The sequence below is a fragment of the Bos indicus x Bos taurus genome, chromosome 15 (genome assembly GCF_003369695.1).
Source record: "Bos indicus x Bos taurus breed Angus x Brahman F1 hybrid chromosome 15, Bos_hybrid_MaternalHap_v2.0, whole genome shotgun sequence".
Lineage (NCBI taxonomy): Eukaryota > Metazoa > Chordata > Mammalia > Artiodactyla > Bovidae > Bos > Bos indicus x Bos taurus.
In genome coordinates this window covers 524,170-548,679 of record NC_040090.1, presented here as the reverse complement: position 1 = coordinate 548,679, position 24,510 = coordinate 524,170, and the positions used below count along the sequence as shown (strand labels likewise).

Genomic DNA, 24,510 nt, shown 5'->3' with positions numbered 1-24,510 from the left:
GGTAAAGCCTAAGCCCAGGAAGGCCCGTGTGACCCGCCGCGGCTCCTCGCTCCCTGCTCCAGCCTCGCCTGCTCCTGCGCCCCGCAGACGCCCTGCCTCGCCTGGCGCTGGCGCCTCCTCCCGCGGCCGGCGAGATCCTGTGCCCAGACGCTCCGGGCCTTGGATCAAAAGCCCTCCGGAGGAACGACCTTCCTGCCTGCCCGTTTACAGGTGTGTGCGCGCGCGCGTACCTGACTGTATAAAGGCGGTGGAATATGTAAAACCTTCCCTCTTCAAAGCTCTGTCGCGTGGGCCAGTGCGGTTTCAGCACTGCTGTCGTCTCCGCCCCACAAAAGAATCAACAGGACCGACCGCCGTCAGCGGGCCTCATTCGAATCATGCCAAACGCGCGGCCTCGGGCAGGCACTCCCGGGCGCCACAGCCCCGCGCCGCCGACCCTCAGGTGCGGGGCGCGCGCGCGGGCCGGGCCGTTGGCGACGGTGTGAGCACGCGGCCCGTGCCCTCCGCGCGTGCCCCGGTCCGTGAGGCTGCCCGCCCGCCGCCGCAGCCTCGGCCTGGAGCCCGGGCCCGCTGGAGTCCGCGGCGGCCCTCGCGCGGCGCCCCCCGCAGCCGGGCGCAGCGGGGCCGCAACCGCAGAGCTGGGCCGGGAGGGGGATGGGGAAGCTGCGCCCCCGGGTACCGGCTGCCAGGCCCGCGGGCACAGCCTGCAGCGTCGCGCCGCTGTGGGCCTGCGTGTGAGTTTCGGGACCCTTGGTCGGTGGGTGGCTGATGCTGGGAATAAACTTACACGGCTGGGGGATGGGGTGGGGTGGGGGTGGGGGATGGGGGTGGGGGATGGGGTGGGGGTCGGGATGGGGGATGGGGGTGGGGGGGTGGAGGATGGGGGTGGGGGGTGGAGGATGGGGTGGGGGTCGGGGGTGGGGGTGGGGGGTGGAGGATGGGGGTGGGGGTCGGGGGTGGGGGTGGGGGGTGGAGGATGGGGGTGGGGGTGGGGGGTGGAGGATGGGGGTGGGGCTGGAGGATGGGGGTGGGGGTCGGGGGTGGGGGTCGGGGTGGGGCGGGCCAGGATGTTCCCAGTAACCCCACGGCCAGAGTGCTTCCCAAACCACGTACAGTTGGGAAGAACCCAAGTATTCATTTGCTGCTTTTTGTTTATTCCTTTCAATATCCCCTCTTCAAAGCGTGTTTTCGGTAACTCAACCATTTTACACACACAGCATCCTCAAAGATACAGGCAAGTTGGCTACTGTACAGAATACAGTCTCGTGACCTGGGGATCCCAGGGTCACGGAGCAAGGAGTGGCAACAGTGACTCTTGCTTCCCACCTTTCGACCGCACTCCCATGTTTTCTGTGGTTTTAGGAGATAGGTGTTCGGTTTTGCAATCAAAAATACATGAACAGAAACTCATATTCTTGAGGATAGGAATGGTTGATTTCCAAACACAGCAAGGTAAGAGTGCTCTCTGACTGTGCTCTCTCTTAGCTGAGTTCATAAACCTTGTTTGGGAGGATCCTTTTTGTTTTTTTTAATTGGAGGATAATTGCTTTACAATGTTTGTTTCTGCTGAAAACGGGAATCAGATACAAGTGTGTGTATATATATACACACATATATATATACATGTACGTATATATCCCCTCGCTCCTGAGCCGCCCCACCCCACCCACACCCACCCCTGTAGGTGGTCACAGAGCACCAGGCTGGGCTTCCTATGTTATACAGCAGCTTCCCACTAGCTATGTAAATGGGCCACAGAGAATTGAAACGTGGTTCTTCTGGAAATTGCTTATTGCAAATCAGCTGACCTGCCCATAGACGTTCAGTTTGACACTAGATATAAAAACCAAAGTTTGTTTCCTCTGCCCCAGGCTCTTGGTACATGCTGTATGTCCTAGTCAGCCTGTTCTTTTTTTCTTGAATCCACTTGCTCCAGAGAATGGCTGTACTTGTCTTTGTGGTAATCTCCTGGGACGCCCAAACTTAATTCAATAAATGCCAGAGAAACTACACTGTAAGGGTGACCTTCCCAAACATAGGTTACATGACTGGCGTAAACAAATCTATCTACTTGTGGTAACGGATTAACAGACAGAATTTTATTTTGTCAGGCTGATTTACCAAGCAATTATCAAATTCCAACAATTTACAAATACATTGCTAAAGCCAGACACTGCAGCCTGTGTGAAGCTTCGCAGCAGCAAAGATGTATACAGGAAGATGCTTAAAGATGTGAGTGTAATAATATTTGGTAGTGAAAATGTCCACGGTCAGGAACGGACGGGGTGCCGCGCAGGGAGAAGACAGCGGAGGTCAGGTCGTACCCTGCCCTCCACAGCGGAAAGAGCCCCCAGCCTGAGGGAGCCAGGACCCACTGATCTTAAGTGAGCGATTTCCACATTTGATCCCCAGTTTAGAAACGTCATTGTGGTCATAGGCCAGAGACTGGATTTAAGGCTTTAGGTTTCTCCCCTGCGGTCGCTGGGTTATTGTTTTGTATTTTCCTCTTCTTCAGTGAGTTGTAACTGGGGGTGTACCCAGTTTGGGCCATCAGACAGTTGGGGGTCGTGAAGCTGCGCTGTTGCAACGAAGCACCTTGCTGGAGTCGTAGGGCAGACGCGGGCGGGGGCCTCCGGCTCCCAGCCTCGTGGGGTCACAAGCATGGCAGCGCCGCTGTCGCGCTGGGTGTATGGTCCACAGACAGCTTTCCGTGACTTGATGACTGTGGGCGCGCACTGGGGTTGCTGCTGTGGTAACCTGGGGGTAAATTCATGATGGCAGATACTGAATTCAAGGGAATGATTTTAAATAATTACATGAAATAATCAATGAACTTGTTCCTAACAAGATAGAGAACAGATATCGAAAAAAGTATCCCAAACTGTAACAGGGGAGTGGGCTCTCACACTCTAGTAACCGGAGGAAGGTTGAAGGGAAATAGGAAAGAACACTTAACTATGAATTCATTTTGATTTTCAAGTATGTGCCAGTTCCTAGTATTTGCCTCTCAAACCAACTCTGTGGGATCAGAAAACTAATTCTCAGAAATATTTGAGTAGGATTTGGGTCAATTAGTAATTGACATAAGGGCTTCCCGGCTGGCTCAGTGGTAAAGAATCGGCCTGCCAATACAGGGGACACGGGTTCAATCCCGGGGTTGAGACAATCCCTTTGAGTAGGGGATCCCACTACTATTCAAATAGCAAGCCACTCCAGTACTCTTACCTGGAAAATTGTGTGGACAGAGGAGCCTGGCAGGCTACAATCCATGGGATCGCGAAGAGTTGGACGAAGCTGAGCCCTGAGCACCGTGGCTGCCATGAGCGAGATCCGAGCCAAACACCTGTTGCTTGTCCCACAATGATATGTTCCGTTTTCTCTGTTTCTCACGCCTTTGGTGCATCTATTTAATAATTCATCCTTGAGAATTGATGGGTGATGTAAATTGGAAGAGAAATAAATGTAAGATTTTGAAATCAAGAACCTAGGTATCGAGTTAGCTACTGACAAAAGATTGAGGAAAAAAATCTAAACCAGGGAGAGAATGAAGATCCATCAGATTTTGGATAACCAAAAAGTGAATTCTCAAAGTCATAGGATGATAGCTATAGGAAAGACAAAGCACAGATGAGTTCTCAAAGTCATAGGATGATAGCCATAGGAAAGACAAAGCACAGATGAGTTCTCAAAGTCATAGGATGATAGCCATAGGAAAGACAAAGCACAGATCAAAGTTACTTTGATTGCAAGTGACAGAAAACACCCATGTTAGCTTAAGCAAAGCAAAGCAAACTGTATTTTAAGGCCATGTATATGTCATCCAGCACCCAAGAGCAAACAGGCCTCTAAGTTTCAGGAAAGGGTTGGAATTAACAAGTTGAAAGTCATCAGTTTTCTTGCTCTTTTTCCTCATTTCTGATTCTTCTGGATATCCTTTCAGCCCATATAGTATAACATGTCAGTGCTCTCTAAGAGTTTATATATTCTTATCAAGAGACAATCCCAGATTAAATTGTATGTTTAGAACAAACTAACTTTGTTCTAAATATACAATTCCTGGGAAAGAGGCACTGGTGGATGCGATTGGAGGCAGATTCCGCCGCCCCCTCCAATCAGATGTGATCAGGGAACAGTTCCTGCAGATGTGGAGGATGAACCTGTGGTGAGTGGACCATATACCCGCAAAGGCGTCAGTCATTCGTGGCTGCCACCACTTTTGAACATCTTTTCTTTTTTATTGGTTGCTACATTGTGAAAGCTGTCTTTCCGAAAGCTGAATCGAAAAAGTAAATAAATCAGTCCCGCTGCCTCCCCTGTAGTGAGAGTCAAGGCATGTGACTGAGGTTCTTCCAATCACCTCTCATGCCCTGAAACCTAATTTGGAAGAGAAAAACAAAAGCTGCTCTACACTGGGCACCAGTTCCGCTTGCACAGATGATGGCCCAGGGAGCAGGGAAGATCTGACTCTGCAGCAGAGTCCTGCGGAGAGGTTTAACGAGGGTATTAGTCTCCTTGGTCTAGGTTGGTGCTTTGGCTCTGGGCCCTGCTCTACTACCTTATCCTCCCGATGATCTTCTGAGCTCACTAGTGCCTAATACCCTATCTTGCTTAAGCCAGTCAGATTAAATTCTGTTGTCTGCATCTAAGAATCCTAAGGACTCTTAAAGTGTCTTTAAGGTTGGTGAAAAGTGGATAAAGTCTAACAGGACAATTAAAACTTTTTAGCTTTGTCCAAGAGAGCATATTAATAAGTTGATTTTTAGTTATTATCTCAGGGAGTTATTTAATTGTGAAAAATTAGAGAAAGCAAGAATAAATTTCTCAGTGACTTTAAAGTGGCTTATACGAGAAAATAATTATTGTTATTTTTTTTTACATTTTCTTCTAGAATTAGATTTCATTCATTCTCTCTAACGCCTATGTTACGTTTTGGATAAGATGCCACCAGACCACCTTGTGTTGAAAAAAGAAACCAGAATGTTGGGGGTAAGGACTAAATGCTACTTGAGTGGATAAATGATGGTGATGTTGCAAGTTCCAACTATTTTTAAAAAGAGACAGTGACTCCTCTGTCTCAGCTACCCAATGGAAGTGAGTTGATGGAATGAGTTGCAGCAATCATACCTCTGTGATTTTCTCTTGTCTATCTATCTATGTGTGCTTATAAAGAGTTTGAAGTAAATCTGAGACTGTGGGTCCTAGAGGAGATGATGAGGTCAGGGGTTATAGTCAAGAGATAAGCTGGACCACAGGGCTTTGTGGACACAGATCGCCTCACAGCTCTGTGTTCTTGACATACTCCTTGTACATTCATTTCGGGGAAGATGAATTTCTAGGCCACTCTGTCCACTCCTTTGTCCCAACAGAACCTAGCATGCTCTGTCTTTCTTCATCACACCCCCTAATTGCTGGGGCCTTGAGTCAGATCAGAAACCAGGGCTGTAAGATGATACATCACACCTCAGGAAAGCGTCTAAGATCACTGGGGCTGGGATCTTAAGATTCAGCAGGTCTGGTTTTGAGTGGGCCCCCACACCCCGGCATAGTGCAAGTCAGAACTGCTACCAGAAGGAAAGCATTGTCCCATTAACTGGCTGAAGGGTGTGGGGATGGTAGAAACATATCAGAGGAAAGAACTGGAACTGAGAATGGTGCATGCAACATCAAACAGGCAAGAGGAAGGAGAGGCAGGAGGGCCTAGGAGCCTCAGCTCTTCTCTCAGAGCCTGAGGGCCTCCGGCCAGCGTCCTTCTGATGTGGGCTGTGAATAAGTCCCTTGACACCTTCATTTGCCTGAAAACAACCACACTCGTACATATCACTAACAACTCTCGTGATTGACCCCTGAGCTGCAGACAGAGATTCCGAGTGCTTTGACGGCTGCCACCTTCCTCCACCCCCTTGGATCCTCCCCAGTATTTGATATTTCTAAGGCCAAGTAAGAATAGCAGTGGAGAGCCCTATGATTCAGAAACAGGGCAACTACACCTCCCCAAGCCCTTCCTAGCACCCAAATTGTAACTTTCTTGGCATTTTATGTCTGGGTACTTGCTTGTGATATTCTTTTCTTGTAGGCTGTCCAAGTAATGATTGGCCTGATCAACGGTGCTCTGGGACGTATCTGGCTACTTTTTTATACCAGACAATTTGAAGAACTTTCCGTAGAGTATAAGCCTATAGCCTTGCTATCAGGATACCCGTTTTGGACATTCTTGTTTGTAAGTAAATAATCTCACTGGTGAGCATTCATTCATTTCTTGAAGATACTCAGTGACTGCTTCTGTGGCCAGGCAATACGAGAGAGATACCATCAGTGGAGACATATAGTCCCTGCTGTCGATTCTTCTTGTGTCTGTTGGAGTCATTTTTAAACGATACATTTATATATAAAATTCTTCCATACAAATATTCTATTTAATTAAGTGAATGTTGAGCCCAAGGAATGGTAAGTTTCATAAAGAGCATGTTAGTCAAGAAGGCAATGGCTGGCGACTGCTGGGCTTCCCTACAAGGCTCATGTTTGCAGATGAAATAGGCACGCTAACAGCCAGAGCTTAACTGCTCAGGCAACAGAAGGGACTTTTAAAAGTAGTTCATCAAAAGAGCAAAGACGAGAAAGCAGGGTGTTCCTGGCGTAAGAGACGCGGAAGGATTCCACGGGGATGGCTAAGGCTTGGTGTTGTCGCCTTGTTGCTCACTCAGTCGTGTCCAGCTCTGCGACCCCTTGGGCTGTAGCCCGCTGGGCTCCTCTGGCCTCCGAGGACAAAATCCTGGAGTGGTCTGCCATTTCCTTCTCCAGGGGATCTTCCCAACCCAGGGATCGAACCCACACCTCCGGCATTACTCACACATTGTCTTACAGCAGAGTAAAATAGTCCATCTTCTTGACCGTCCCCCAGATCTCTCAATAGTATCTCCCTATCTCACAGAAATATTGTCAGGCCACTGGCGTGGCAAATACCTACCAAATACCTAATGTGGGCCCGGCTCCGTTCTAAGGGCCTCAGTTACTACACACGCCTAGGTCCTCACCTTAGATCCAAAGGACTGGCGGGGGCTGGATGGAAGGTAGGGGAAGGTAAGGACGTATGAGCTGAGTGCGGGTTGCAGTTTTTTACAGAATATTCAAGCTTCATTAGGAAGAGACATTTGAGCAAAGACCTGGAGGAGGAGTGGACCCGGTGAGTCCCAGGGATATCCAGGGGCAGAGCGAGCAAGGGGAGCAGGGCCTGGACTGGCAGCCGCCCTGTAGGGCTCACTGGACACCAGGGAGGCTGGTGTGGTCAGGGCAAACTAGCTAAGAGAGGACCGGTAGAGAGGAGGCCGGGTCTACGTGAGAGGGTAGCTGAGAGGAGACCAGTTAGTTGTATGAGAGGAGGTACTGGGCTGGCCAAAAAGTTCCTTCATGTTTTTAAATAAAAATAAAAGACACATTTTTCACTTTCACCAAGAACTTGGTTGAGCAGTGTTTTCACCGTCTTCTTCCACTACCTTCTGCCATTTTTTAAGCAACTTCATGATTCCATCTTCCCAAAACCTTTCTATCTTTTTGAGAAAAGAATTGTTCCAGGTGTCTTTTGCAGTCTTCCAAAGAACTGAATTTTTTCCCATGAAAAGAATCTTGTAGAGACCGAAATAAATGGGCATTCGAAGGTGCAGTGCCAGGTGAGTACAGCAGGTGCAACAGAGCTTCGCAGCCAAGCTGTAACAGTTTCTGCCCGGTCGTCAGAGAAACGTGGTGTTGCAGTATCCTGATGAGAGACTGAGCATCTTCTGTTGACTAATTCTGGACACTTTTCTTCCAGTGCTGCTTTCGGCTGGTCTAATTCGATCCTTTGCAGTAGCAATTTCCTCTCCCAGAGGGCTCACTCACTAAGTAAATGCTTATCATGCAGATCTCAGCTTAAATGGCACCTTCTCAGAGAGACCTTTTTGAAAACCTCTTAAAATTCCCCGCATGGTACCCTCTATCATATCTTACCTTTCTGATTTCTTCATACCTTAATATGACACGGAGCCTTAATATGTGGAGGCCCCATGTGTCTGGGGCTCCTGCTCTGTGGACAGTCTTTTTTTTTTAATGTCATACGTGCAGTTTTTACCAATGGAAAAAACATCAGCTCTTTACTGAAGGATAATTGCTTTACAGAGCTCTGCTGTTTTCTGTCAAACTCAACATGAATCATCCATAGGTACACAAATATCCCCTCCCTTTTGAACCTCCCTCCCGTCTCCCTCACCATCCCACCCCTCTAGGTTGATACAGAGCCCCTGTTTGAGTTTCCTGAGCCACACAGCAAATTCCTGGTGGCTATCTATTTTGATGCACCAAAAACAAATGTCTTTAACTAATTTCAGAAAATAATAAAATATTTAGGATAAGTTCCTTTGCAAGTCAATGTGTGATTCTTACTTTTCAAAAACTAAACTGCAGATTAGATGTTTTTAAATACTATTTTCTGTTCATAAATTGTTTTCAATAGCATATTGAATACTCATTGAAAAGACTCACTAAATCATATCTCTGTATTTTCTAGTGATAAAGCTGGTAGATTCAATAAGAAGTTATTAAATGAAACTAATACAATTTTATTTACCCTCCATGCCACAGAGTCATGTTAAAAATATTCCATCCAAAACACCAGTTAACATAAATCCAGTAATGGTGCTCTCCAGCTCTGTAAAAGAAAACCCTGGGATTTGTTATTAATACTAGATAATTTTTCCAGGGGCCATTATAGAACTACAATAGGAATTTTGGTATTTCATGCAAATTCCTCTCAAACTTCTGTTACCCTTTGAAGAAACTTCAAAAAAGAAAAGAAATTAGTTCAAATTGCTCGAGAGAGAACTTCAAAAGGTATTAAAAGTTGGGTTACTCTTTTGGGGAACCCAGAAAAATAATTGTGATACAAGAAAGAAAGCCCTAACTTATTTCAGTGAGTAAGACATATGTAGCTTTCTGATATATAATAAAGAACTTGACTCCCTGGTTTCTGGAGATAGCCTCTAAATTCCTTGGAATTCCCCAAGTGATCAGAATATCTTTGTTATTCACAGTGGGCCTCTCATATGATACCTGAGTTTTGGGGGGCTGGCCATGCCAGAAAGACAAACTTTGAATATATAATGGAACCCCATAATGAAACTGAACAGGTGAGTTTCCTGGCTGATGATACACGTTGATGTGCCACAAGGGTGTTGCATGCTGAGGACACAGAAGTTTTATGCACAGGACCATCCCAGGGGCCATCCGATGCACCTCCTCGTTTAGCTGGTCCGGATTTGTATCCTTTGTGATAAAATTATAATCAAAAGTATACTACTTTCCTGAGTTCTCTGAATGAAATCATCAAATCTGAGATGGAGAATGGGAACTACATATTTGTTGAGGGCTCCCCTGGTGGCTCAGTGGTAAGGAGCTTGCCAATGCAGGAGACTCAGGTTCGATCCTTGGTCTGGGAAGATCCCCTGAGAAGGAAATAGTAACCCACTCCAGTATTCTTGCCAGGAGAATCCCATGGACAGAGGAGCCTGGCGGACTACAGTCCATGGGATCACAAAGAATTGGACGTGACTTAGCAACTGAACAAGATATTTGTAGCCACTTGGTTGGAAGTACAGGTTGTCTGGAATTCCCTGAGCTTGTAGCTGGTGTTTGAAATGAGGACAGCCTCACTGAGTGAAAATAAAAACTTATAAACTATTTTCAAATGTAATAAAATTGTTATGGATTCTTCATTTAGCAATTAATGAAGTTGATATTATGCTATATTTTACTGACTTTTCAGTAAACTTATTACTTTTTCTAAAAAGGGGTGTTATTGAAGTTGTGAGAAGAATTCTTTGGATGATAATGAAAAAATACTTCTGTCTGCCTCTTTTCATCCTCAGTTTATCATATCAGGAGTTTTAACAATACAAACAGAGAAGAAGCGTTCCCCAAATTCGGTGAGTCAAAATAATTGAAGGAATTTTTTTTTATTTAATTTGTCAAAAGCAAGAGTATCATAAAGAGGAGATACCACTGCATCTTAAACAGTAGATATCTATCCAAAATACTAAAATGCAAAATATTGTTTTATAATATTTACAATTATTTTTAATAGATGTAATCCAACAGAATTCTTTGCTAATTTCACAAAATATTAAAATGTAGAATGCATGAAACAAACCAGAGAATCAGATGTGAAATTTTAAAGAAGGTATGTCATCCTTTCAAGTTGACATATCAACTACAGTAGAAGCGTGTACACGGGCGCAGGAAGCCGTGGGAGGAGGCGTACGTGTGAAGAGCATAATGGCAAATCGAGTTAGGGTTTATTGAATAGTGTCTATGTGCTGGACGCCTCAGGACGAGTTTTTGCACATTATCTCTCTCACACACATGCGCTAGCAGAGTGGGTAATATTATACACCCATTTTATTTGTTTTTTAATTGAGATAGAGTCGATTTCCGCTTCATGGATCACAGCCTTGTCATGGCAAAGGGGCTTGTGTTCTCAATGAAGCATGAGCCATGCGTGCAGGGCCACCCAAGACAGATCATGGAGAGTGCTGACGAAACGTGGCCCCCCGGCGGAGGCGGTGATGAAGCACTGCAGCGTTCTTGCTGTGAGAACCCCCTGAACAGTATGAAAGGGCAAAAAGACACGACCCAGAATACAAATCCCCCATACCAGGAGGTGTTAGATATGCTGTGGAGGAAGAGCAGAGGGCAATGACTGATAGCTCCAGAAAGAATGAAGCAGCTGGGACAAAGCAGAAATACACTCAGTTGTGGATATGTGTGGTGGTGAAAGTCAAGTCCGATGGTGTAGACAGTATTGCATAGGAACCTGGAATGTGAGGTCCATGAATCAGAGTAAATTGGACGGGGTCAAGCAGATGGCAAGAGTGAGCATCTACATCTTAGCAATCATTGGAACTAAAATGGACCGGAAAGGGCGAATTTAACTCAGATGACCATTGTATCTACCACTGTGGGCAAGATTCCCTTTGAAGAAATGCAGTAGCCCTCACAGTCAACAGAAGAGTCTGAGATGCAGTACTTGGGCACAGCCTCAGAAACGACAGAATGACCGCAGTCCCTTTCCAAGGCAGACCATTCAGTACCACAGTAATCCAAGTCTGTGCCCAGCTACTAATGCTGAGGAAGCTGAAGTTGACTGGTTCTGTGAAGACCTACAGGACACTCTAACGCTGGCACCAAAAAAGGTTGTCCTTTTCATTGAAGGGGACTGGAATGCAAAAGTAGGAAGTCAAGATAAAACTGGAAAAACAGGCAGGTTTGGCCTTGGAGTACAAAATGAAGGCGGGAAAAGGCTAACAGAGTTCTGCCAAGAGAACACAGTGGTCATAGCAAACACCCTCTTTCAAAAAAACAGGAGAAGACTCTACACATGGACATCACCAGATGGTCAATAGTGAAACCAGATTGATATGTTCTTTGTTGCCAAAAATGGAGAAGCTCTATACAGTCAGCAAAAACAAGACTTGGAGCTGACTGTGGCTCAGATCCTGAACTCCTTATTGCCAAATTCAGACTTAAACTGAAGAAAGTAGGGGAAAACTCTAGGCTATTCAGGTATGATCTAGTAGCTCAGACAGTAAAGAATCTGCCTGCAATGCAGGAGACCCTGGTTCAATCCCAGGGTCAGGAAGATCCCTGGAGAAGGGAATGGCAACCTACTGCAGTATTCTTTCCTGGAAAATCCCATGGACAGAGAGCCTGGTGGACTAAGGTGCAGGGAGTTGCAAAGAGTCAGACATGACAGAGTGACTGCCCCTACTGCTATGAATATACAGTGGTGGTGACAGATAGGTTTAAGGAGTTAGGCCTGATAGACAGAGTGCCTGAAGAACTACGGACCAAGGTTTGTAATGCTGCGTAAGAGACAATGTTGAAAACCATCCCAAAGAAAAAGAGATAACGAGAAGGCAAAGCCATTGTCTGAGGACGCCTTACAAATAGCCAAGGAAAGAGGAGTGAAAGGCAAGGGAGAAAGGTAAAGATATCCCCAACTGAATGCAGAGTTCCAGAGATTCACAGAGAGCTAAGAAGGCCTTTGTACATGATGAATGCAAAGAAAGAAGAAAACAATAGAATGGGAAAGATTAGAGATCTCTTCAAGAAAATTGGAGATATCAACATTTCATGCAAGGATGGGCATGATAAAGGACAGAAATGGTATGGACCTAACAGAAGCAGAAGAGATTAAGAAGAGGTGGCAAGAATACACAGAAGAACTATACAAAAAAGATCTTAATGAACCAGATAATCATGATGGTGTGGTCACTCATCTAGAGCCAGTTATCCTAAATGTGAAGTCAAGTGGCCTTAGGAAGCATCACTATGAACAAAGCTAGTGGAGGTGATGGAATTTCAGCTGATCTATTTCAAATCCTAAAACATGTTACTGTTAAAGTGTTGCACTCAATTTGTCAGCAAGTTTGGAAAACTTAGCAGTGGTCCCACGACTGGAGAAAGTCAGTTTTCATTCCAATCCCAAAGAAGGGAAACGCCAAAGAATGTTCAAACTACCATACAGTTGAGCTCATTTCATATGCTAGCAAGATTATGCTCAAAATCCTTCAAGCTAGGCTTCAGCAGTCTGTGAACCCAGAACTTCCAGATGCTCAAGCTGGTTTTAGAAAAGTCAGAGGAATCAGAGATCAAATTGCCCACATTCATTGGATCATAGAGAAAGCAAGGGAATTCCAGAAAAACATCATCTTCTGCCTCATTGACTACACTAAAGCCTTTGACTGCACGGATCACAACAAACTGTGGAAAATCCTTAAAGAGATGTGATTACCAGATCACCTGACCTGCCTCCTGAGAAATCTGTATGTGGGTCAGGAAGCAACAGTTAGAACTGAACATGGAACAACAGACTGGTTCCAAATCAGGAAATGAGTACGTTCAGGCTATATATTGTCACCCTGCTTATTTAACTTATATGCAGAGTACATCATGAGAAACGCTGGGCTGGATGAAGCACCAACTGGAATCAAGATTGCCAGGAGAAATGTCAAGAGTTGGACACAACCGAACCACTGAACTGAACTGAACTGTGAGCTTTTTAGTCTTTAGGCAGCCCTTCTGTTGATGGGTATGACTGTGTCCTGACTCTGCTTGTTGTTTGGCCTTAGGCTTCTCAGCGCTGGAGCCTACAGGCTGTTCTTGGCACTAAGGAGCCAATGCGGCAGCCACCAGCAGCAGCATCTGCACAGTTGAATGTTCCCCGGTGTGTGTGACACCAGTGTCTGTGTCATGAGAATGCGCTGCAGCCGCCCCCTGCCTCTCCAGGAGACTCTGCAAGACCAGAGATAGATCTGGCCTAGGCTCCTAGCAAATTCCTGCTTTTGCCATGGATCCTGGTGCATGTGAGGTTCTTTACAGTGAAGTCTTTATTTTCCGCAGTCCTGTGAAGCTGCCACAATTAAGTGCTGCCAGTCTTCAAATCTAATCAAACTGATCACTTGGATCACAGCCTTGTCTAACTCAATGAAATTATGAGCCATGCCATGTAGGGCCACCCAAGACAGAAGGGTCATGGTGGAGAGGTCTGACAGAATGTGGTCCACTGGAGAAGGCAGTGGCAACCACTTCAGTATTTTTGTCTTGAGAACCCCATGAACAGTGTGAAAAGGCAAAAAGATAGGACACTGAAAGATGAATGCCCCAGGTTGGTAGGAGCCAAATATGCTACTGGAGAAGAGTGGAGAAACAGCTCCAGAAAGAATGAAGAGGCTGAGCCAAAGCAAAAAGAAACTGGGAAAGGAGTACGTCAAGGCTATATATTATCACCTTGCTTATTTAACTTATATGCAGAATACATCATGTGAAATGCCAGAATGGATGAAGCACAAGCTGGAATCAAGATTGCTGGGAAAAATATCAATAACCTCAGATATGCAGATGACACCACCCTCATTGCAAAAAGCAAAGAAGAACTAAAGAGCCTCTTGATACAAGTGAAAGAGGAGAGTGAAAAAGCTGGCTTAAAACTCAACATTCAGAAAACCAAGATTATGGCATCCATACCCATCACTTCATGTCAAATAGATGGGGAAACAGTGGAAACAGTGACAGAATTTATTTTGGGGGGCTCCAGAACCAGTGCAGATGGTGACTGCAGCCATGAAATTAAAAGATGCTTGCTCCTTGAAAGACAAGCTATGACCAACCTAGACAGCATATTAAACAGTAGAGACATTACTTTGCTGACAAAGGTCCATCTAGTTAAGGCCATGGTTTTTTCAGTAGTCATGTATGGATGTGAGAGTTGGACCATAAAGAAGCTGAGCACCGAAGAATTGATGCTTTTGAACTGTGGTGTTGGAGAAGACTCTTGAGACTCCCTTGGACTGCAGGGAGATCCAACCAGTCCATCCTAAAGGAGATCAGTCCTGAATATTCATTGGAAGGACTGATGCTGAAGCTGAAGCTCCAATACTTTGGTCACCTGATGTGAAGAATTCACTCATTGGAAAAGACCCTGATGCTAGGAAAGGCTGAAGGCAGGAGGAGAAGGGGACGACAGAGGATGAGATGGTTGGATGGCATCACCGACTCAATGCACGTGAGTTTGAGTGAACTCCAGGAGTTGGCGATGGACAGGGAGGCCTGGCGTGCTGCGATTCATGGGGTCGCAAAGAGTCGGACACGACTGAGCGACTGAACTGAACTTATCCTCCTTCCTTCCCCGAGGGAAGCATGTTTATGACTTACTAAACTGTGGCATATAAATACCAGTCTGCTGTGGAGCATGGAAAGGAGAAAGCTAACGTGAGGAGTGACAGTCAGCGTGGGTCTGACAGTGCTGAGCGAGGGGAGCCGAAAGGAGAGCAATCAGTACGCATTGTATTACACGTGTATTTTAATTACACTTGCGTGAAAAGAATTGTATACCCACTGTACAATTTTTAAGGCCAAAATTCACCTCACTGCCACTGGAAATTGTTACGGGATTCCTAAAATTTCTTTTTATGTTTATGGCTTTAATGTTTTCAGAATGGCATGTCTTCAACAATGAAAAATCAAAGGAATTGGTAGATATGTAGGTAAATATAGATGAATATTGACTCCATGAGATAATACTTTGCAATTTTCAGAATATATGAAGAAGCCAAAATACTCGACAATAGTATGAAGGCTGAAATAGAGAGAGAGAGTTAGGTGGTCTAAGGTCTCTGCATTGTCTGGGCAGATATTAAAGTATCAGTCACTATTATGCTTCAGCATTTAAGAATTTTTTGTTAAAGGAGTAAGTGAAGTGCATATATGCAACATCCAAAGCAGAAGCCAGAGAGAGCTGTTTGGATCCGGGTGAATTTGGAGGTTGGGGAACCCATAGAGTAACTTTGGTTCTGGAAACGTCGGATATTAAACAAATCATCCACTTTAACATGTATGCCAGGAAGGGAAAGTGAGAACTTCGTCCCGGCTTGTTTCTTTTACATGTGACTAGTTGACATTTCGTGTCTGTTCCAGTTGAAGTGTGCCATAAGGATGAACATGAGCAGTTTTTTCCTTGCAGTGCTTGGTCTAATTCTAATCGGATTTGAAATTACACTCTTTTTATTTAAAAGAGAAACGATTTTTTGGCAAGAAGTAAGTACATGTTATCTATATATATATTTTTTCTTTTACAACTAGCGACTTTAAATTTGAAAATAAGCTGAGAGGGTTTTGGTGCTGCCCTGATGTGGAAGTGATGGAGACTGTTAATGCCCATTTGGCATGGCCGCAAACAGTGGCTCCAAATGACTGAGCAGATCCTGAAAGCTGAGGCAGCCAAAACTGCAAGGCCTCAATAAGGGCCTCACATGAGATAACTAACACAGCAGACAACACATGTATGACACACGTATCCTACACATGTGTTGTTGTCGTTCAGTCACTCAGTCATGCCCGACTCTGTGCAACCCCATGGACTGCAGCACGCCAGGCCTCCCTGTCCATCACCAACTCCCAGGGTTTGCTCAAACTCATGTCCATTGAGTCGATGATGCATCCAGCCATCCCATCCTCTGTCGTCCCCTTCCCCTCCTGCCTTCAGTCTTTCCCAGCATCAGGGTCTTTTCCGATGAGTCAGTTCTCAGTTGCTAGCGTCACCATTTGTGCATAACAGGTTCATTCCCAGATGCCGAAGCTCTGAAGTTCTGTGAACATGTTGTTCAGGGCTCGTGTATCAGACACAGCAAGTTCTAAGACTAGGAGCTTGTCACTACAGCCTCTTCTTCATGGTATACCAATTTGGAAATTACAGGGTCTCAGCTTCTTTCCTCCCAGGAGGCTTCTCTGTGAAAATTTGCCCACATGATCCCCAACAACCAGTTCTGTCAAAAACCAGTTTTGTTTACCAAAAGGAGCATCTTTGTTCAGGCTCTCAGTACCTGTTCTTCTTAGTGAAAGTCGCTCAGTCATGTCTGACTCTTTGCGACCCCATGGACTACACAGTCCTTGGAATTCTCCAGGCCAGAATACTGGACTGGGAAGCCTCTCCCTTCTCCATGGGGTCTTCCCAACCCAGGAATGAAACCCAGGTCTCCCGCATTGCAGGTGGATTCTTTACCAGCTGAGCCACTAGGGAAGCCCAAGAATACTGGAGAGGGTAGCCTATCCCTTCTCCAGCAGATCTTCCTGACCCAGGAATCGAACCACGGTCTCCTGCATTGCAGGCGGATTTTTTACCCACTGAGCCACCAGGGAAGCTCATAAGTGTTCAAGAGAGAGTCAGAAAAGATCTGCCCAAGTAGCTTTCTGAATCTTTCCAGGCAAAGAAATGTAGCAACTTCTTGATAAAAACAGTTCTTGTTTTCTCCATTGGCACTCAGCTACGTATTTTTATACTAAATCTGTTTTCATGATAAATGTTGACGAAAGACACATGTATACATATTATAAGATGTAATAAATTATAAATCAATTATTTTTTAATATTGTATCTTATTCCACATAAGTTTGAAAGAGGTTAAATATCTATAAATTAATTATAACACAATTGAAATTAATTTAAAGTGAGCAAGTATTAAGGAAATGTTTATTAGCTTCCATTGTCACAAGTATATAGTATGGTTTTATATATTAGTTTGAAAGAAAATTGCTGATACTAGACCATTTCTTATCTACAAAAGATATTAATTCAGGGTGGTTCAATCCTACATATTAAATTATTCCAACATATGCGGTTTGAAGTATGTTCCTTATGAAATCATTAGGAAAATAATCTTGTAAATATGTAGGTTTTAGGATCCTATGAATTTTCAAATTTGAGTCACCATTGCTATAAGCTCCCTGGTAGGGAAAGTGAAAACGTAATTCAGTCATTACAGCCAGCCCACCCTCTCCGTCCATGAAAATGGGCTCAGGTGCCTTAGCAGTAAAGAATCCTCCTGCCCAGCAGGAGGAGCAGGTAATGACCCATGGGTTGGGAAGACCCCCTGGAAAAGGAAATGGCAACCCACTCCACTATTCTTGCCTGGGAAATCCACGGACAGAGGAGCCAGCAGCTACAGTCCACGGGGTCGCAAGGCGTTATATAACTGTTAGCAAGCTGCTAATGAGGCTTAAATGCCCCAAGACTGAAAGAGTTGCACCAGAGCCCACTCCCAAAACGTGCATTTTGAGATAGAATGGCAAGGGGAGTCTTCTCTGGCCATAAAACAATTGATTTGAATCTTGAAGAAAGGCAGATTTTCAAGCAAATACAAAGTTTCATTAACATAGTTTAAGAAAAACATTTCCATGAGTAAGCATACTGGTTTGCTGAGCCATTATCAGCTCAAGGTTTGAGAAAAGGTTAGTTTTAGGCAGAATAGATTTTGAGGAAAAGCAGATTCCAAAGCAAATACATAGTTTCATTAACATAGTTTAGGAAAAACATTTCCATAAGAAAAACGCATTAGTTTAGTGAGCCATTAGCTTCTCAAAGTGAAGTTCTGGCTGGGTGTTGTCATGGCAACACAGGGTTAGCGGCGCCTCCTTTAATCTGGAGTAAAGAAAGCGAAGGGCTGCCCCTTGAAGGTTATTCTTCCTGCCGCTTGGGGACCCCTGGTCTTCCTACCCGAGTGTTAACTCTCTTAAAACTTTTGCATCAAGTGCCAAGAAACTGTGAGCCAACAATGCTGCTTCTCAGTGGTCTAGTTCGATCAGAAGATAAAGCCTGGAGAGCTGGAGCATTAATGAGATTATGTACTCCGAGTATTTCATAATAAATCTTGGATCACTGATAAGAATTGGTTGTTAGGCCATTCTCAGGTATATGCTATTCTGGAATAACTCAAACATGAAGACACTCGTAAGGGCCTGAAAGTTGTAAAAATTAGAAAAGATGGTAGTAAGTTTTATGTTTTTAAATGGAATTTGAAGAGCAATGTTTTCATATAGATAAATGGCAAGCCTTGATTAACTCTGAAATATTTATAGTTATAGCTGAGGCTTTTTTTAAGCCCACATTCCAGCATATAAATGAAGTTTCAAATATTTTACACCATAAATCATGTGCAAAAATATTTTAACTGAAATTTGGAGGGGAGGATTACATCACTCAAGTCAGGCGTAAGGAAACAATAACACTATTTTAAAAAATAGATTCAAGGATCGTAACTTCCTAGTCATCTCACTGGGAAAATTAGCGGTAAAATTAATCAAAAATAACTAAAGAGTTATAACGCATAATGTTAAAAAATAATAAAGTGGACACAGGAATTGTATGAAATTGTTAGGTGAGACAGTGAAATTGAGGGACATTTACCCAAATTAACCATTTTTTAAAAACAATTGATATCCAATATTCTCAGTGGTGATCATTCGGGCGACCAGGTATCAGTGTGGACCACTCCTGCTTCGTGGCAATTAAACAACGTCTTTAGCATTTAGGGGAACACCTGTCCTCCGCTCCATGTAAAGTATGCCTACATATCTTCCAAAAGGCATTCCAATTATTAGAATATCATTTCAAACCTAAGCGAGACCATACCTAGACCACTTTATGCCACTGATCATCAGATCTTTATTACCTGTCAGAAAATCGATTTCTGCTCATCCCGATCCTGTCATATTCACAAAGATCACCATTTGTGATAAATACATGCAGTATAATGCAGTTTGTTCCAGTCTGCAAAGCGTGAACCGAGGCCTGAGTAGTCTTGCAGGCTGCCGCTGACAGGGCAGGGTGGAGAGACGCGCGGAGAATAGTCTGGTGGTGTTTACCATGAGCCAGCTTTCTTGAAATCCATTTTAATCACTCAAAAGATGAAAAGAGTGCTATGAGCCAAAACTGTGTAGCAAACTTGAATAAATCATATTTCTATGTATTAGCTTGTTACAAAAGTAATTACGGTTTAACATTGAACTTTGCTGGTTGATATTGGAATATATTCTTAAATATTATAAACATTATATAGATACTAAGTATCTAAATCATAAAGGTTTTATATAAATGAAAATAATGTTTAGGGCATGATATTAAATGGAACAAATGGGATAATATACCATTTACAACTACACCTGTGTTATGGAAACACAGAAATGAGGTACAGAAATCTTGAACCTGGGATTCTGGGAGCCATCAGAGAACTAGGGTGGGAGACACCCCAAGGCAAGGGTGGGGGGAGGAGAGAAGGGGACCTGGAAGCAAGCGCTCAGTCCCTCCACCCTTCAGGCTACGGGCTGTGCCATTTTAACCCCTTCAAGTCACACTCTTCTCTAAGATGAGACTAATGCTTCCAATCACAAAAGGTTGTTGAGTGAACTCAGCAGTAATGCATATAAAAAGCATAGCATAAATGTCTAGCCATACAGTAAGTACTCAAAACAAAAAGTCTGTTACAATCGTTATCATGTAAACAGGTCAAAACCATCATAATTGTATTAAGATGGTGGAATATTACAGGGAAAGTTTTCTATTTTGTAAACATTTTACAATTTTGTCTTACCTTGATGATGTGAAACATTTTACAAATGTAAAGGTCTGTGAGGAACATAGAGTTATTTTTTGTATTTAGAAAACTGCAATGATTCTTTCTGTGTATTTGTGGATATTCTCCATCATGGAATTGATCATAGCAAGGAAAGTGATCAAATGGGGGAATGAAGCGTTTTATCGTCACAGATATGTAACACGTAAGTATTTCATTTATCTGGTGAATTAGGAAGTACTGGCTTCTGTTATGAACCCATCAAGGGGATTAAGGTTTCAGCAGGAATTGTTTGACTTCGTGTTGTCTCTGAATAGTGAATATGAGCTGCAGCTTTCTGGATTCCATATGTCTATAGAGCAATGAAGATGAACAGTTCTCTTCAGATAAAATTTTAGGATTGGGGTGTATGTGTCTGTATCTTCATGAGAAAGTAGAGTAGGAGATGCATCCTTTTCTGCCTGGAGTCTGTTTTATTTGAAGTATAATCCTAAGGACAGTGATCCGCTGGCTGTGTGACCTCTAATTATCAAGTAAAGTTTAGATCCCTGAGAGGCGGGCACCTCAGAGCAGAAGGAAGATACGAGGGGAGAAGTAGGCAGTAACAGGTCCCTTTATCAAACACAGCAGGTCCTGGGAAAATAATGATACCAGATTATTCATCTGTCTGCTCCAGTATCTCCTGGGGATCGGCCAACAGCAGCCTTGGCATTCAGACTCATTCACAACTCACAGAAAGTATGTCAGCCTTCGATAGGAGAGAAGGAATGGAAATAATGAGCTCAAATTACCTGAGGGTAGAGCAAGACAACCTCAGGTCAGAGCTGTGGACTGGCAGCTGGGAAAGCTGCAAGCCCTGGCTGGTCAACATTCACAAAGCTCTGCTCTGACGGGACAGTTGGGATTTGCATGATGCATTTTAAAATAACCCTAAATAAAGGAAAGCCTCTCAGAAGGATATCTAGCATATGGCTGGATACCTACCAATAGTGAGGCTAAAGATTTAGGTAACATTTTAAAGGCATCAGCTACCAAGAAACCTGGACATGGAACAACAGACTGGTTCCAAATCAGGAAAAGAGTGCATCAAGGCGGTATATTGTCACCCTGCTTATTTATCTTATATGCAGAGTACATCATCTGAAATGCTGGGCTGGATGAAGCACAAGCTGGAATCAAGATTGCCAGGAGAAATATCAATAACCTCAGATATGCAGATGACACCACCCTTATGGCAGAAAGTGAAGAAGTAAAGAGCCTCTTGATGAAAGTGAAAGAGAAGAGTGAAGAAGTTGGCTTAAAACTCAACATTCAGAAAACTAAGATCATGGCATCTGGTCCCATCACTTCATGGCAAATAGATGGGGAAAAAATGGAAACAGTGTCAGACTTTATTTTGGGGGGCTCCAAAATCACTGCAGATGGTGACTGCAGCCATGAAATTAAAAGATGCTTGCTCCTTGCAAGAAAAGCTGTGACAACCTAGACAGCATATTAAAAAGCAGAGACATTACTTTGCCAACAAAAGTCCATCTAGTCAAAGCTATGGTTTTTCCAGTAGTCATGTGTGGATGTGAGAGTTGGACTATAGAGAAGGCTGAGTGTGAAAGAATTGATGCTTTTGAACTGTGGTGTTGGAGAAGACTCTTGAGAGTCCCTTGGACTGCAAGGACATCCAACCAGTCCATCTTAAAGGAGGTCAGTCCTGGGTGTTCATTGGAAGGACTGATGTTGAAGCTGAAACTTCAATACTTTGGCCACCTGATGGGAAGAACTGACTCATTGGAAAAGACCCTGATGCTGGGAAAGATTGAGGGCAGGAGGAGAAGGGGACGACAGAGGATGAGATGGCTGGATGGCGTCACTGACTTGATGGACATGCGTCTGAGTGAACTCCGGGAGTTGAGCTGGACACGACTGAGGGACTGAACTGAACTGAACTGACCAAGAGACCAAGACCTCTAAGCTCTGTATTTTGGGGGATGAAATTCAGTCCACATGCTGAGATAAAATATATCTGGGGCCGTAGTAATAAAGATACAGCCTCAGAACAGGAAGGAGAAGAAGGAAATAGCTGAGCCCCTACCCAAGAAAACAAATGCCGACATCTGATCGTTTCAGTTCCCTGCACACATTTACCTAGTGTATCAGGTTAGTTCAGAATGGAAATTATTTAATTTTGAAAACCTTCATAAGGAGAAGAAAAACCTAACCAGGGCGGGGAGCTTGGTGAGGCTGAAATGCAGTATTGGAGAGAAGGGGTGAGAGGCATGGACCCAGCAGCGGCTGCTGGGCTGGGTCCCAGGTCCTCAGGCTGTGAGTGATGCTGGCTGAAGCTGGAATCGTGGGGCGTGGAGAAGAGGAAGACAGGAGTGAGAGATGCTGAGACAGTAACACAAGAATCCTCTCTCACCCATGCAATCAAACGGGTGATGGGAGGTGCTCCATTTTTCTTTAAGTGAAAATGTTTCACCATACAGCCTTGTATAAGATCACACTGCACGACATGTGGGTTTGAAACACTTGTGTGTTGTCATATGATTGCCATTATGGTGACTGTTAGCACCTCTATCGTGCCACGTAATTATCATTTCTCTTTGTGATCGGCGTAAGTAAGATCTAGTCTCTTCATAAGTTTGACGATTAGGATGTAATACTGTTGTCGTATTCAGTGCGCCGGGCCAAAGTTTGTGAGCTGATTTCAGTCCCTGGGTCCCTAGGTCTTGACCCTCTTTCGGAGAGCTGGTTTATGGGAAGGAGAGAACCAACAGACCGTGGAATGTGAGGAACAAGGGAGAGTCATCAAGAAAATTCCGAATGGAAAAGTACGTTTTGTGACCGTTTACGCTTCCACCACAACAGATGCCAGTGGAACAGGTGCGGCTTTGTGCTGACTACAGGGAAGCGGTCAAGCGCTTTCCATCCATTCTAAATCCTTTTATTGCATAGTAACCATGAAGCGTAGCATTAAGTTCTTAATACTTTAAATTTGATTCGTCTGACCAGAAAAAATAAACATCCTTGTGTGTCTGGTGTAGAGGTTTAGTGTTTATAAAGCATGGTCACTGGTTTTGAACCTAAAAGAAAAGGAAAACATCAAAAGCAAAATGTGTTGATTCCTGAGGGGAGAAACCTTCAACGGTGCAACTCCCATCCACATCCCTTCCAGGATGACCTCCAAAATCCTGTAGTCCTACATAGACAGTCCTCTCTAATCCATTTTTCAGATGTGAGCCTATTTGTTCAGAGACGAGATGACTCAGGAAGAGGCTTCGAGTCTCTGAGAGTCCAAGTGAGAACTGCCGTTTTTAGTCAAGAACAAGCCAAGAAGAACAGAGATGAGTTAGATTTACTTGACATGACTGAGTCCTCCCTGTGGGTCCCCCGCATGCCGTGTCTCTGAATCACCATACAAGGTATTTAACTGGGAAGAACTTGAGAAGTTATTTAGTAGGAAAATTCAATGACTTAGATTAAGACCATTTCTTAAAATGTATTAACAATCAATCCACTAACACTTTGCTTATCAGGTCCTTGATACAAGAAGTTCCTTTCATTACATACTAAAGAACAGAACCATCAGGGCCTCGGTCCAGAGTGAAAAAGTTTAATGGCGAATGAAGAACATCAAGTTTGTCCCATTGTTTCTTTTTCCCCGTCCTGTAAAATGGGTGACTCGGTTTGTATTCTCTGTGGGGGATGTTGAATGTAGTTTTCTCAGTTTGGATCTGGTCATCTTGAGTTAAAGAGTTCTTTAATCCAGGAAAACCCAGTAACCCACAGCCTGGACCTTCCTTCCCCAGCAGAGATCCCAGAGCAAAAAGAAGCAAACCTATCTGAAAGTCATACACTTAGAAGACACCACCGGATTCCAAAGGAAGGAGGAGAAAGTGAGTGGACATCTTTGAGGAGCAAACCCTGGCAAGACCAGAAAGGGGGAACGCAACTGGTGAAGATCCCCGTGACCCTTGGGGCTAGTCGGGGACATCAGAGCTTCCCTGTTTCCAGACCTGAGGTCCCGTGGATCACAATACAGGGGGGAAACTCCTGAGCCGCCCTCAGTGGATCCTTCACCCACCAGACGAGACTGCAGAAACCCAGCTTGCTCTGGCAAGTGACCTTGACCAAGGAACACACGTGAAAGCATGGTCAAAGCGGTATTGTCGAGTGGTAAGATGAGGATTTTATACACATATGTACATCCCTGAGGAAAACTAATATAAATACTTACATAGGAAACTAAATCCACATTAGTCTATGACTGAGAGCTAGCTTTTTGAACCTCAATATTGGGAAAAGGGAAATGAAGACTTTTCGTAGCATGACAGAAAAACGTTACAAATTTGGAGAAAAATAAACATAACAGAAACTTCCACCTTGAAGTCATTCCCTCAGGATAATACTGAGCATGTTCATACTTAACACTGATGTGAATTTCATGCTTGCTAGGCATCTAGCTTAGTAACTCCTCCCAGTGTTCTTAGCCTGATACGCATTGTTAGCTGTCAGATGGTTCTTGCCCTACACCTTCCCCAAACCAGGAGGCAAAACCTCATATCCCTGAAGGCAAAGAATCAACTAA

At 44.2% G+C, this 24,510-nt stretch overlaps 1 protein-coding gene across 5 annotated transcripts; it reads left to right on the top strand.

The window, feature by feature from the left end:
• On the top strand, positions 1-24,301 carry LOC113905212. Of its 5 annotated transcripts, none has more exons than XM_027562196.1 (6): positions 1-210; positions 4,889-4,986; positions 6,074-6,217; positions 9,894-9,950; positions 22,649-22,805; positions 23,156-24,301. In XM_027562196.1, exons 2-6 carry the CDS (start codon positions 4,939-4,941, stop codon positions 23,329-23,331), a joined length of 582 nt encoding a protein of 193 aa, XP_027417997.1. In that variant the 5' UTR covers positions 1-210; positions 4,889-4,938; the 3' UTR covers positions 23,332-24,301. The 5 variants fall into 5 exon arrangements, with proteins under 5 accessions (XP_027417997.1, XP_027417993.1, XP_027417996.1 ...); XM_027562192.1 differs by having other exon boundaries at positions 13-210; positions 23,732-24,301; XM_027562195.1 differs by having other exon boundaries at positions 14-210; positions 23,735-24,301.
• Positions 24,302-24,510: the final 209 nt, after the last annotated feature.

Coding starts and splice junctions, on each gene's coding strand:
- LOC113905212 (XM_027562192.1), top strand. CDS start 4,939: ATGCCACCAGACCACCTTGTGTTGAAAAAAGAAACCAGAATGTTGGGG. Junction 6,218..9,893: donor CGTTTTGGACATTCTTGTTT/GTAAGTAAATAA, acceptor TTTCATCCTCAG/TTTATCATATCAGGAGTTTT. Junction 22,806..23,731: donor AACAGATGCCAGTGGAACAG/GTGCGGCTTTGT, acceptor TTCCTTCCCCAG/CAGAGATCCCAGAGCAAAAA.